Raw genomic sequence first — 14,173 nt, forward strand, 5'->3', positions numbered from 1 at the left:
GGGTGAGTTCAACCACCAGCCCCTGTGAGGTGTCTGGAATGACTGATCCTTCCCACTCTCTGGTCCTGGTGTGGACCAAGTTCCTCTTCTTGTGACAGTTGTCTTTCAGGGGCCACCAGCATCCTCTGTCAGGTTTCTTCCAAGTCTGCCAATGAGCCTGTATCCCAAATGTGAATACTGACGGAGATTCTTCTAGGCGGCTCCTTCATGCCTGCGATCACATCATATTATATAACATAACATATGTACTTACACATGGGGGAGGGGGAGGGGGAGGGGGAGGGGAGTCCCCACCTCTCCCTGTCAGCATATTTTCCTCTTTCAGCTCTAGTGTAGCTGGAAGCACATACCGGGAAAATACTAACAGTGATTCTCTCTGAGTGAAGAGAGCATCGGTGGTATTCATTTTCTTTGTTCTCTTCTGAACTGTCCATTCTCATTTTTTTTCTATCACTGTCCATAAGGCCAAGGGCAGTGTGTCCTGCTCAAAACCTCATCCCAGCACCCAGCTCCGTGTTTGGCACATAGTAGGTGCTCAATGAGGTGTGAACGACTACCAGGTATTACTTTTCAAGACTGAGGGGCTGGTTTAGCAATGGCAGGGAGACAGTTTTTGCAACCCGCCGCCCGCCTGGCTCCACCTCTAGCCTGTCAGGTCCCGCCACCGGCGTTTCCGCCTCTGCTGCCCCGCGGCGCGGAGCGTCTGGCGCCCGTCCTGCAGCCCTGGCCCTCTGCTCGGCCGCGGCCGCCCGGGGCCGCCTCACCGGCGCTGGCGAGGGGAGGGGAGGGGACCAGACTCGTCTGGGAACTGGCCTGGGCCGCTCCTGCCTGTGCCTCTGCCCGCTTCCTGCGCCTCCCTCCAGCCTCCCGCAGCCTCCCCCATCAGGGTCTGCTCTGGGACCTCCGATGCCCAGTCGCTGAGCCTCGCCCCACGGACCTGCTTCTCCGACGTCCCCAGCAGGCTCCCCGGCCTCGGCTCTGCGAGCTGTTGGGTCCTGAGCGCCCCGCCTCTTGGGTAAGACCCGTGCCGCCCGCAGGCCCGCCCCCACCTCCCCATCTCGGAAGGGCCGAATTCCTTGAGAGCCTTCTGCTGCTGGCTCTTCCTCGACTCCAGCAGCCTCTCCAGGCAGACCTGCCTCTACCCCAGGAGCGGGCTCCGGATAAGCCAGGCGGTGCCTGGCAGCGCTGTTGCGTGGGCAGGCTGGGGCATGAGGCATCCTGGGATTTGAGCTGGGATGGGCAGGCCTCTCACGAGGATGAGGAGGCTGGCCTTTGGCTGTGCCTAGGGCCACAAGACTCAGAGCCCAGAGGGTGCAGCCAATGCTGACTCACTCAGGCCAGGCGTGGGGTGGGGGGAGCACCAGCCCGCGGGTGAGCCGCTCCCTGGCAAGGGTCCAATCCTGGAAGTCGGACTGGGTTCAGACCCCCAGCAGCTGGGCCAAGGAGGGGGTTCAGCTCCTGCAGGAGGAGGTGGTGAGAGAGAGGGGGGGAGAGCACACTCGAGCCACTAGGCAGAAGGGAGTTCAGGGCTGGCTGGGCAAGTCCAGTACTCTGCTCACACATCCTGAATCTGGCCTCCATGACTTGTAGGCATTCCCTCCTCTCCATCCCCACCATGCTGTATCTTCTCCCCTCTGGACCATTCACTGGGCTTCTCTCACTGCTCTCCTTGCCCGGCTTCCCCATAAATGGCTGTGGTTCTAAGGGGGGACCTGGCCTTGAAGCAACGATGAAGTCATCTCTACTTCCTCTCTTGCTGGTATCACTACCTACTTCCTTTGTTCCTCCCTTCTGCCCCCTCTCCATTTATTCCACAACTTCCTTTATTCTGCCATGCCAAGCCCAAGGGGCCCCCAGAAGGAACTGAGAGTCTTAGCTTGGAGAACAGGAGAGCATGACAACATTCTTTCATTCACTCATTTGATAATTCATTTACACGTGGATTTACTTCTATTCACTCACACATTCCCTTGTTTTTTCCCATTCCATTACTCACTCCCTCATTCTCTAGACACTTACTGAGCATCTACTGTTCCAGTAACTGAGTGTTTGGTGGGAGAGGGGCAGGATACTCTGAGGAACCAACACCATCCCTTCTACCTGCTTGTTCAAGGTCAAGAAGGAGAAATGAGCACAAGTCAGTCCAATTTAAGAGAAAAAGCAATGTGAGAGAGAAATAAAGAGCTCTGAACTGCGGCTGTGTGTTTATGTGTGGGGAGTGAAGATACAGAGGAGGAGGATGTAATTTCCACTTAGGAGGAGCCCAGAAGACTTCCTGGAGGTGATGCCATTTGAGCCGGGCCCTGACTGGGGGGAGGGTTTGGATGTTGAGTTATTAGAGCGCATCAGGGTAGATGGAATAGCAGGAACAAAGGAAAATCCAGATGTGTGAGGGAACAGTGGGAAGCTTTGTTCATGACTTGAGAGGATTAGAAGAAATAAGTCTGGGGCTTCCCTGGCGGTTCAGCGGTTCAGACTCCATGCTTCCACCGCAGGGGACTTGAGTTCGATCCCTGGTCACGGAGCTAAGATCCCACATGCTGTGCGGTGCAGCCAAAATTTTTTTTTTTAATTTTAAAAATTAAAAAAAAAAAAAGAAGTCTGGACAGGGAGACTAGGGCCAGTAGAGGACAGGCCATGTGCTCCCATGTCTCTGCCAGCTGTCACAGGCTAGGGGAGCAGCCTTGTTCTGGGTGACACAGAGCCTTGGTCATGAGGTAACGGCCTTATCCTCATGGCTAAGGATAATGGTAACATCCTTGTGGATATTAGAGCTCTTTAATTGTACAGGCAACCTTAGATGGAGTGAGTTCTTCAATCTTAGAGGTGTGTTAATGGAGGCTGGGACACTAGGTATGTGTGTGGAGATGGGAGAGCTGCAGGTTCTGGCCCCTGGAAGGGTTCGGCTAGGACAGTGCTGAAAGCGGGAGTTGGAGTGGATGATGTCAGAGGTCCCCTCCCACCTAGAGAGTCTGTGGTCCTATGGGAAGGCTAGAAGGTCCAGCAGAGGGAATTCCTGGGAGTTTGGTCATTTATTCACTCATTTATTCCCTCATTTGCCCCTATACCGAATCATCCATTCATTCATTCATTCATCACTTAGTCACTAAACCCTTGGTCTGGGCAGATCCTGTGCTGAGGACTCAGATGACACAGATGAGGTCTCTGCCCCTGTGAGCTCCCAGTCTGATGGGGGAGCAGACCCACACCTGACAGTGACAACCCAGTATCATCGTGGAGTAGGAATGGAGATTGTTTTATTGTGTTTTGTCACTGAGTGGGAGGTAGAGCTGGGACATGGACCTGAAGAATTAATGCAGATATTTGTCCTCCAGCCAGGAAGGCCCCATCGGTGGGGCCAGATGAAGGATGTAATGTGGGAAAAGAAGTGTTTGAGTGAGAAAACACTCTGGGTTCATGGGGCTTAAGAGGCAATCTTCCTCCAGACATGGACCACTCGAGAACCAGGCCCTTGGGCTGAGGGCACCACAAGCTCATCCCTCACCAGAAATGAGCCTGCTGGATTTGAGAACCTCTAGATAATTCCTTGGTCAGCATAAGCTGTAAGAGGTTATGTAGAGTGGTGGTTAAGCTTCTGGGCTCTGGACCTAGATCAGAGTGCAAGTTGTGGTGCTAACTATTACCAATTGCGTGACTTTGGACAGATGACTCTGCCTCTGTTCTTTCCTTTGCAGGAGAATATTAATCATAATACTGTCCTCTTAGGGTGAGGCCCAGAGATGGTAACAAACATGAAGTGCTTGTACAGTGCTGGGCAGGTGAGAAGGGCTATAATGACAGGGCTAAAATGACAATGATGACGATGACAGTGATTATGATGATGATGATATAGTGATATACAGTATAGTGATATACTGTCAGCTGCTGCCTTTAAAACCTCTGGGCCTCATTTTCCCCAGCTTACAATGGGAGAACTGACCTAGCTCACTGGTTCTCAAAGTGTGGTCCCTGGACCAGCAGCATCAGTATCACTTGGGATCTTGTTGCAAATTCTTGGGCTCTACTGCAGCTCTGCTGGAAGTAGGGCCTAGAAATCTGTATTTTAATAAGCCCTCTGGGGCTTCCCTGTCAGTCCAGTGGTTAAGACTCTGCGCTTCCACCGCAGGGGGTGCTGATTTGATCCCTGGTCAGGGAAGTAAGATTCCACATGCCTCACGGAGCAGCCAAAAAAAAAAAAAAAAAAAGCCCTCTGGGTGATTCTGATGCAGGCTGAAGTTGGAGAACCATTGACTAGCTATCACTTAAGACCTCTTCTGGATTCGCCTTTCCACGACTATGATTCATCAGGTGTGTTTCATGCCTTCTGCATATAGGGCCCTGGTCTGGGGGCTCGTGGGATAGGCACAGAGATGAGTAAGATGTGATATCAGCCGTCAGGGGGCTCCCAAGTGAGTTGGAAAGGGGAGACAGACACCTTTGGAAATATTCACTGGAGTAACAGACCAAACAGAGCTGCTAAAGAGACACAAGAGTCAATTCTGTAATAAATAGAAAAGGGAAGGGAGACCTTTGTGGGCTGGAGGGGCCTCTGTAGAAAGGTCTAGCTCCTGATAGTATCTTGATTCAGCCTTGCTGGAAGTCTTCTCATAAGTCTAACTGAATGCTGTCTTTCATATTTTATGCCTTGTTGTGGTGTGGGGTGGACAGGACTCTAGACTTGAGGCCAGGAGTGGTGATTCTAGACAACTTCCTTGCTCTTTGACTTTGGTTGGCTCACTTTTCATCCGTGTGTCTCAATGTGTTCATCTGTAAGACGGGGACACTAGACTGAGTCCAGTGAATCTGAGTCCAGACAGCTCTGGAGAGAGGGTAGGGTTGGGGACCAGAAGCTCTCTGGGTTTCTATCCCCTCATCTGCATAGTGAAGACCCTGAAATTGTCCTGACTGCCTGCCTTACCCAGTGAGATTGGGGATCCAGTGAATTAAGCTATCCCCTTTCTAGGCCAGTTTTCTTACCTGTCCAGAAAGGTCTCATGACACCTGTCCTCTTCACCTCACATGGCTTTTGTCATACTGAGCGTGTTCTTCAACCTCAGAGGCTCCTTGATGCCTAAACCCTGTTGCCTGGCATTCAAGGTCCTCCACGATAGACTCCCAGCTTTTTCCTGAAAGATGAGGGCCCTCACTGCCTATGACTGCATCCTGTTCTGTTCCCATTAGGCCTCCCACCTCACCCCTCTTGTCAGCCTATTCAGTCTTCAGTCCGGCTCTAGCACTACCTCCTCCACAAAGCCTCCCAGCTTGCCCCAATCCTCAGTGCCATCCTTGAATCATCTTGCCATTTTTAAGGCGTGACTTTAATTTTGCATTTGTAGACACTGAAGTACTGACGGACCATAAACTCTTTGAAGGTAAGGCCTGAGCTCACAGTGATGGACATTAGAGTCCTTGACTCCTAGAACAGGGCGGCCCAGAGAGAGGAGAAAACTTGCCCAAAGTCACGTAGCACATTAGTGAAAGAAACAGACCCAGAAACCAGTTGTCTTAGGCCCAGGAGGAGACATTATTAGGGATGTGGTGAGTGAACTAGAGGGGCAGAGGAAAGGGCAGAGGCCTCAGAATTGGACTGACCTCTGTTCCAGCACAGCTCTGCACTCAGTAGCTGTGCCACCTGGGGCACCTCACCTACCCTCCCCAAGCGACCTTCAGGTGGGCTTGGAATGAGGACATGGTGAGGCCTGGCACACAGTGGGTGCTGGGTTATTGCGAAGTGTTCATTATTATTCGCCATATACTTGTCCGTCCCAGCTCCCCTGCCTGCATTCCACTCCCCTCTTTCTTTTCTTAAACACCAAGCACTTGATTTTATTGCCCTGTCATGAGAAATCCAATGTGAGTGTCAAAGCTGCCTCACGATGTGCCTTGCAGAAGTGAGAAGGAGAAGGGAAAGTCCTGATGGTCTTTTAGTCTTTTAGGGGCTGGGGTGGGAGCCCAGGAGGATGAACTCTGTGGAGCGGATGGGTGGAATTTGGCAGGTGTCACTTTTAGAAAAGTCACACCACCTATTTTAAGGAAGTGAGGGGGTGTGCCCCATCGCTGGCCAGCAGCTGCTGGATGCTGGCGGGCTGGAGCGTTGGGCGGCACCTCAAGGGTGAAGAGTCCGAGCAGGTGGGTCTGGTATCTCTCTGGGAGGCTGCTGGCAGCTCCCCACACTCCTGCCACCTTCCAGCCTGACCCCTTGTGGATGGATGGAAAGCCGGTGCCTGTTTTGCCAATGTCACTGGCTGGGGCCGGGAGCCATCCCAGAACCAGAGTCCCTGTGGGGAGGATGTCAGGGGCTGGAAGTGGGGGTGACGAAGTTTGGCTGTGGCTGGAGGTGCAGTGAGTGTCCGGCTGGGTGCGCAGTGGGCGGGCATAGGGCCCCCTGACATGGCTGTGGCCCAGCTGGCAGCCTCCCTCCTTTCTCTGCACTGGGCAGGCAGGCGGGCTGGCACAGGAGCCTCCGTGCGGGGCGCTAGGGGAAGGGGGGCCCGAGGGCAGTCTGAGGAAAGGTCGGGACACGTTGATAACTGATAACGGCTGGCTCAGGAGGGGCGGGAGCCGGGGAGGAGGAGTGCGAGGAGAGGCGGACCGGCTTCATTTGGAGCTGGAGCGGGGCTGTCGCTCAGGTGACCAGTGTCTCTCCGAGGAGGGTGCGAGCAGCTAGCGGGGTGTCGGCAGCAATGATCCAGAATGTCGGAAATCACCTGCGACGGGTATGGAGGGTGGGCTGGGGGCGGGTTGGGGGCAGAGGGGAGGGGACTGGGGGCTGGGGATCCCAAAAGAGAACTGAAGTTTCCATTTTAAGTCAGAAGTCCTACATCTTCTCTCTCATTTTCCATGGGCCATTTTCTAGCTGTCTTTGCAAGGAGAAATCACAGAACTCCTGGGCTGGTTTATTATAAGCAACAATCCCCAAACAAGCCCCAGGGGCCGTTAGGAGGGCTGGCTATGTTGAGTGGAATCATCTTCGGCAAGTTCTTTGCGTCTGGAATTCTATTCTGGGGGTGTGTGTCTCTCCCCATGGAGTTCTGTGCCGGTTTCTGCCTGACGGCTGAGCTCTGTGGCTCTGTAGTGTTTAACTATTAGAATGCAGGGCTTAAGGGCCACAGAGCTGCTAGAAGATACAGGCTAGGGATGTGCGTGTGAGTGAGTGTGACAGGCTGAAGCCAGGGTTCTTGGGGACAATGACCTCTTTGCGACAGCACGTGCAGGACCAAATGAGGGCTGTTGGAAAGGTGTTCTGCAAGGTGACCTCACAGTGAATGTTTTCCTGGAACCTCTTAACAGGGACTTTGGAGCTGAGATTAGATGCTGAGGCACCAGACAGACCCAAGTGCTCAGTGGTCCCTGTCGGGAGCCTTTGATCTGGGGAATGGAGAAGCGTTCAGGACAGACTGGCAGACGTGCAATGCTGGGTGTAGAGCTACCATCCTCTGAAGACATTTTTGGGAAAAGCCTTTTAAAAGGGGCAGGGGCAAATAAAGACATCTCTTCTCCACCCCCTCCCTCTATCTGTATAACTGGCCTTGATCACCACCTTTGGATCATTGCCTGCATGGCAGATCTCCTTGGACTCCCCTTGTTTCCTCCTGGATTCTCCAAATTCCCCTGGAATACAGGAGGAGACCATTTTCTGGGTTGTTACCAAAGCTGCTGTTAATGAAAAGCAAGCAAACCCACCCACCAAACTCTTCACTGGGGATAAAGAAAACCGGGTTAAAGGAGGGCCTCAGATAACCCACATGCCCTGCTTTACAGGGTTTGGGGGCCCTTGTCAGTATCCCATGGCACTGCAGACAGTGAGCATTTTGGAGTCGGATGGTTCTTGCTTTCACCCATCACTGGGTAACCCAGCAAGCACTCGGCACATGTGAGTGAATGAGTGAATGAATGAGGTGGTGAGTCTCCTGCCAGGCTGGGGTTGGGGGGGGAGGTTGCAGGAGCATTGAGTGCCTGTGTGGTGGTGCTGGAAGGGTCACCTGTCCTGTTTCTCTCAGTGGAGACCCTTCTCCTTCCCCACGCAAGCTGTCAGTCTGTACTGGGCACTGAGTCCTGCACTCCTGGGCTGGTACCCTGTGGCAGGCTGGGAGGCTGGGAGGCTGGGAACCTCTGCCTGAGTTCTAGCCTGGTCCGGGCAGCTCCCAAGGGGGCCCAGGAACTTCATTTACTCTGGGAATGAGGATGGAGCTGTTTGTCCCAGTTCCCCCTGAGAAGCTCTGCACCCGGGTAGTGCTGCCAACAGGGTGGTGGAAGGTCAGAAACAGGTGTGAGCATCTGTGCACGTGTTCACGCACCCACAGACTTACACGTTGTTCCTGACCCCCTGTGGCGATCCCCCTGCTTCACCTTGAACCCGAGGACAGCTGGAGGTGCTGCTCCCCACCCCACCGGCACCAGCCTCAGTCAGGGTCTAGTTCACAGTGCGGGGAGGCTTAGGGCATACCATTTGGCCACCTCTGGATTAGAATCTCATCTTCACCCCATCATTGACAAGTAACCTTGGGCCAGGCGCTCCCCATCCCTGGTTGTTCTCTGAGGTCCCCATCAGTCTTGACATCCTGGGGGTCTGGATGTTTGTGAAGGGTTTGTGCACCACCTTGAGGTTGGTCCTGACAGTGAAAAGTAGGGGCCCAGCTCCCTCAAGGACCCTGCTGTGTGGTGGAGGAAGGGAGACCCCTAGACGTAAAATAATGTGCCTCTCATGTAGCAGGAGCACAAAAACTTGTGAACAAATGAGCGGCCATGGGAGCTCAGAGGGGGCTGAAAGAGTCCCAGAAGCCTTCCTGGAGGAGGAGATGAGACTCAGACACTTAGCTTCAGCCTATTTGGGAGCCACATTTGAACCCTAGTCTCAGACATGGGCAGATAGCCTTGGTGTTCTTAGTCTGGAGGACTCATCTTCATCCTTCAAAACCTGGCTCAGCCATCATTCCCCTTCAAACCCCCATCCTGCTGCTCCCAGAATTAATGGTGTTTCCTCGGGATGTTATACTGGCCTCAGTTGTTCCCTCTACAGAGATTAGCCTGTGTCAGCGCTGAGTACTCTGTGATGGGCCCAGGCTATTGTGTGGAGCTGACAGCTAATGAGGGAGACACAGTGAAAAGGTAGTCAAAGAAACATACAATGAAAATCTGTGATAAGAGCTGTGAATATTAATAATAAATGTCATATAAATGCTAGCTATGTGCCAAGCATGCATTAATTCATATATTCCTTATAACAACTCTGTGAAGTAGATAGTGGTACCATGCCCATATTAAAGATGAAACTGAGACAGAGAGGTTAAGTAACTTGCCCAAGGTCACACAGCTAGTAAGTGGCACTGCTGAGATTAAACTCAGGCTGTCTGGAGAACAGAGAACTGTTAGAGAATAATGAGAGAGGTCACAAGAGAGCTCTGTGACCAGGTGACAACTGAGCGGAGACCCAGTGGCTGAGAAGGAGGCAGCCATGGGAGGAGATGGGGGAAGAGCGTTCCAGGCAGAGGGAATAGTATTCATTTACGGGCTCCAAGGTGGGGGGAGCCTGGTGCATCTGAGCTGCCGAACGAAGTCTGGCGTGGCTTAGAGTGGAGTGAGTGAGGGCAGAGCAGCTGGAAGGGGCTGAGACATGGTTATGACATGCTGCAGGCTGGGGGCCTGGACCCCGGAGGCAGGGTTTGGGGTTTGGAGTGCTGTGGGCCCTATTGCTCTGCCCACCAGACTGTGCACTCCTTGGGGGCCCTCTGGTCCCCAGTCTTGGTGCCAAGGTGTGCAGTCCCTGCACACTGAGCTCAGGAACCCGGGGGAACACATCATCAGAGTTCCTCTCCTCCAGCGCCATGAAGGTCCCCACTGCTTTCCCATCCACCTCTGACCCCTCACAATAGGGAGGTGGGCCATAGGATCAGCGCCCTGGTGCAGACAAGGCACAGAGAAGGGAGAGGATGTGCCTGGGCTTGTACCACTGGCGAGAGACTCGGAACCCCTACCTGTGCTAGGTTGGGACCCCTTTCCCAGCCCTTGTCTTGGCCACCGAGAAAGTGGCCTCGATCTCACACCCAGCCTCACCCCATGCCAGCCTCCTCTGCCCACCTTCACACACTGACAATGCAGATTCAGGGCTGACCTCCTGCCTCTACCTCCTAGGGCCGAGGGGAGGCTTGCACCCCTGCCCTTCACCTGTGCCTGGTCCAGTGGGTCCGAGCTGGACAGTGGTAAGAGTCCAGATAACTGCCTTAGAGACGCTCACACACTTCACTCCCTGTAGACCTGTTTCCTCATCTGTGAACCAGGTCTGTTCCTGCAGATCTTGTTAAAGACATTGGAGGAGTGTAGATCCTGGCACATAACTGGCCACAGTAAATATTGGTTCTTTTATTTCTGTCTCATCTGGACTTCAGTTTCCTCAGTGGGTTAATGACAGGGTCAGTGGGTCGGATGAGATGGTAAATGCTAGCTAGCTTTTTGTTGAGCACCTCTGGAGTGTCAGGTGTGTTTAAACTTCCCAACAGCTCTGCAAGGCTGCTGGTATCCAGCTAGCTTTACAGCTAAGAAAACCAAGGCTCTGGCACTGAGTCACTTTGAGCTAGTTAGAGAATTCGAAGTCTCGTCTGACCCTAAGCTACAGCTGGGCTTTGTCCTGGGCTGACCTGGCTGAGCCGAGGAACTGACACCTCTGCCTTGTGCCTGCTCTGTCCTGTGCCTCCAGGGACAGATGGTGCTGCTGACTGGGTCCTCTGCCAGCTCCCTGGCTGCAGACCTGTGTGTCCCTGCCACTCCCACAAGCAGCCTCCTTGTGGGTAGGAGGTGGCACAAGGGCAGTGATGGAAAGGATCAGAGGCCAGCATTTTGGGGACACAGGGATGAGTCAGACTGGACCTGTCCTCAGGTTCCCCCAAGCTGATGGGGAGACAGAGAGTGGTAAAAACCAATGATGACAGCACAGTGTGGCCAGGCTGTGAGAGAGGGAAGCCCAGAGGTGGCCCCTCATAGCCTAGGGGACAGGGCAGTCTCCCTGGAAGAGGTGATGGGGTAGCTCAGCCTTGAAAACTTTTCCAGGTTAGGAAGCATGGTCCCGGCAGAGGCACCTGTGTGTGAGATGTGGGAAAAGCTCTTTCCGCAAGGAAGAGGGAGAGCATTTGGCAGTAACCCCCTGAGGTGTCTCTCCCTGGCCCCCTTGCCCATGTTACACATGTATCCTGCCTGGGCCTTCTTCAATAGTAATAATCTTCTCTCAGCAAATCAGACATTAACTAATTAATGGCAGTAGACATTAAGTATTAAGCACCTCTTCTGGAGAGGAAGCCTAGTGAATGAGTAGAAAGAACTGTGGTCGTGAGAAAAGCAAAATCCCAGCTCTACCACCCAGAGCAACGTGGCCCTCAGATAGCCCGGTTTCAGTTTCCTTTTCTGTGCAAGAGGGATAGTTGTCCCTCACAGGGTTTGGTGAGGATTAAATGGTATTATGGAAATGAAGCCATTATATAATGTATATAAATGCCTGGAACATAGTAGGTGCTCAAAAACGTATAGTGGGGTGATGGTGGGTGGGAAAGGGGAGATGTTGGTCAAAGGGTACAAACTTTCAGCTATAAGATGAATAAGTTCTGGAGACCTAAAATACAGCACGGTGACTGTAGTTAACAATAATGTCTTATGTACTGGAAATTTGCTAAGAATGTGGGTCTCAAGCATCCTCACCACTCTCCCCAAAAAAGGGTAACTGAGAGGTGATGGATGTGTTGATTAGCTTGATTGTGGTAATCATTTCACGATATATACGTATATTAAAACATTGTGTTTTGCAACCTGAATGTGTACAACTTTTATTTGTCAACCATATCTCAGTAGAGCTGGAAAAAAAAAAATGTATATATATATAGTGAGGCCCTGGGACTCTAGAGAGATATGGGCCTGGCTCCTGTCTTCAAGGAGTTTATCTCCTCATATGTACACCCACTTTACAGTCTAGAAAGTGGTTGTACGTGCTTTACCTTGTCGAGTTGTTCAGAAGTCCGGGGAGTCAGCAGGCTGTCTGGCAGCGCCTCTGCGGTGCCGCACGGAGGCCCATCGCTTGGAATGGTATGCTCACTGCTGGTGGCAGGGCTGAACTCCACCTGTAGAACAGGCTGTGATCCGCCCTGGGGGTGCGGCCCAGCCAGGTGTGGCCCTGCTCCCAGGCCTGGAATCCGGTCAGAGATCTGGAAGGGGAGTGGCCTTCAAGTCTTCCTAAAGCAGCCTCAGATTTCCAGCACACTCCAGGGCTGAGCCAAACCAGGTGAGTCTCAATTTCCATTTGATCCCTTAGGGAGGGTGTGGAGAGACCCAGCTCCTCTCCTTCTCTGGGAATACTGCCCCCAGAACTGTGGGAGGGATGGTGGTCTGGAGTCAGAAGTCTCCGGCTCGTTCTGGGCTAGTGGCTAGCGGCTACCTTTTCCCAGCCTCAGTTTCCTCATCCGAAACATGTGGACACGGGGGTAATAATGGTCCCTGTCATTTGAGCCTGCTTTGTGCCAAGGGGGTTAGTGTCATGATGCATTTACATAGAGACTGGATGGCCTGCCTACAGGCTTTGAGAGCAGTGGGGTACGTGGGACACATGGGCCTGGGGAGAGGAAGGGGCCCAAGGACTGAATGACTTTGGGGCAAGGGAAGGGGCAAGTACAGCACTGCTTCCTCCACCGCTACCCTGAGGGCCTCCTGGGACTGAGATTACCTGGGCCCCACCCACCTGCCCTTACTTTGGAAGATAAAAGTAGAGCTTTCAGGCTGCAAGACTAAGAGAAGGTGTGTCTCACCCCTGCTCAGACTGGTTCTCAGGGAGGCAAACAGGGGACCGGGAGGGACCTCTGTGCCTGCTAGGCCCTCTGCAGAGGCGTGGGGGGATGGTGATGGTGGGTGGTGGTGAGATCCCCGCAGCCCAGTGGGGGATGGACTGGCCAGGGACCACTCCCCTCCAGCTCTTTCTCCGTATCACCTGGAAGGCAGGAGAGCAGGGAGGAAACCGATGGAGGGTCTCCCAAGTGCCAGGCTCTGTCCCATAAGTCCCGTGGGCTGGGGGATCTGATCTCCCTCTAGGACTGGTGTCCCCCTGCAGCACCCCTGCCAGGCTCTGGAGTCAGAAGAGCCCACGTCCAGTCTCTGCTCTGCCTTTTACTGGTCATGTGTCTTTGAGTGGATCTTTCCCTGTTCCCTGAGTTTCCTTTTCCTCAACCGTAAAATGAGGGCTCCTGCTTCGGGGCGGACTTGAGAATTAAAGGACCCCCAAGGACTAGGCCTGGCACATAGTAGGTGCACAGTAAATGGCAGCCATAGATTTCTAAAAAGGGATTTTCTGAGCTTCTGGGAGAGCAATTCTTGGGCAGTCCCCGTGCTGTAGGCGGCTCTCAGGCACACAACTGGCTCTGTCCCATTAGCAGACAAATGAGCTCTTTGTTCCCCTGCCTCTAGGCAAACAAAACCCCTCCCTTGTCCCCATGTCCCCTCCCAGATACTCCCTCGTTTCTTTGCTCCCCATTCCCACAAGAATCTGAAAGAGTTTTCTGTGGTCCCTGCTTCCACTTCTTTCCTCTCATCCTTTTCCTGATATACTCTAATGGGCTCTTCTCTCGCCCTTCCTCCCGCCCCCTTAGAGCTTCTCTGAGCCTGGACCCGCAGGCGCCCCTCCTCCTGGAGATCCTCCCAGACCTGGTGCTCCTCCCACCTCAGGGCTCCTTCTCTGGCTCCCTTGCAGGCGTCTCCTTCCCAGCCGACCTCTTTTGCTCTCTCCTTGGATGATGTCTGTTCTATTACTATGACTGTGTGACAAACTATCCCCAAACTTAGTGGCTTAAAACAAGAACCGTTTTATTTTATCTTGAGATTTTTGTGGGTCAGGGATTTGGGCAGGGCTTGGCTGGGTGACTCTTCTGCTCTATGTGGTGTTGATGGAGGTTACTTGGTGGTGTTCAGCCAGTGGATGGGCTGGACTATGGAGTCCACCATGGCTTCACTGGTATTTGGCCCCTTGGTGGGAATGGCCGGAAGGTTGGTTCTAGCTGGGACTGTCATTCTGAGCAGCCACATGGGGCCTTTTCCATATGAAGGTCTCAGTGGGAAGTCAGACTTCCCACCTGGCAGTGGGCTCCACCAGAGCAAGAGTTCCAAGAGGCCTGGGTGGAAGCTGCCAGGTTTCTCATGATCTGGTCTC

At 53.3% G+C, this 14,173-nt stretch overlaps 1 protein-coding gene across 2 annotated transcripts in view; it reads left to right on the forward strand.

The window, feature by feature from the left end:
* Positions 1–595: 595 nt before the first annotated feature.
* ACOT11 (acyl-CoA thioesterase 11) overlaps positions 596–14,173 on the forward strand; it is a 51,776-nt gene continuing 38,198 nt past the window's right edge. The window contains exon 1 of one of the 2 annotated variants that reach the window (XM_059923257.1): positions 596–1,015. In XM_059923257.1, the coding sequence (XP_059779240.1) occupies positions 596–1,015 (420 nt within the window). Of the gene's footprint in view, positions 1,016–6,558; positions 6,717–14,173 lie in introns of those variants that run through there. The other variant, XM_059923264.1, reaches the window with a different exon arrangement.

This window comes from Balaenoptera ricei, chromosome 1 (assembly GCF_028023285.1).
Source record: "Balaenoptera ricei isolate mBalRic1 chromosome 1, mBalRic1.hap2, whole genome shotgun sequence".
Taxonomy (NCBI): Eukaryota; Metazoa; Chordata; class Mammalia; order Artiodactyla; family Balaenopteridae; genus Balaenoptera; species Balaenoptera ricei.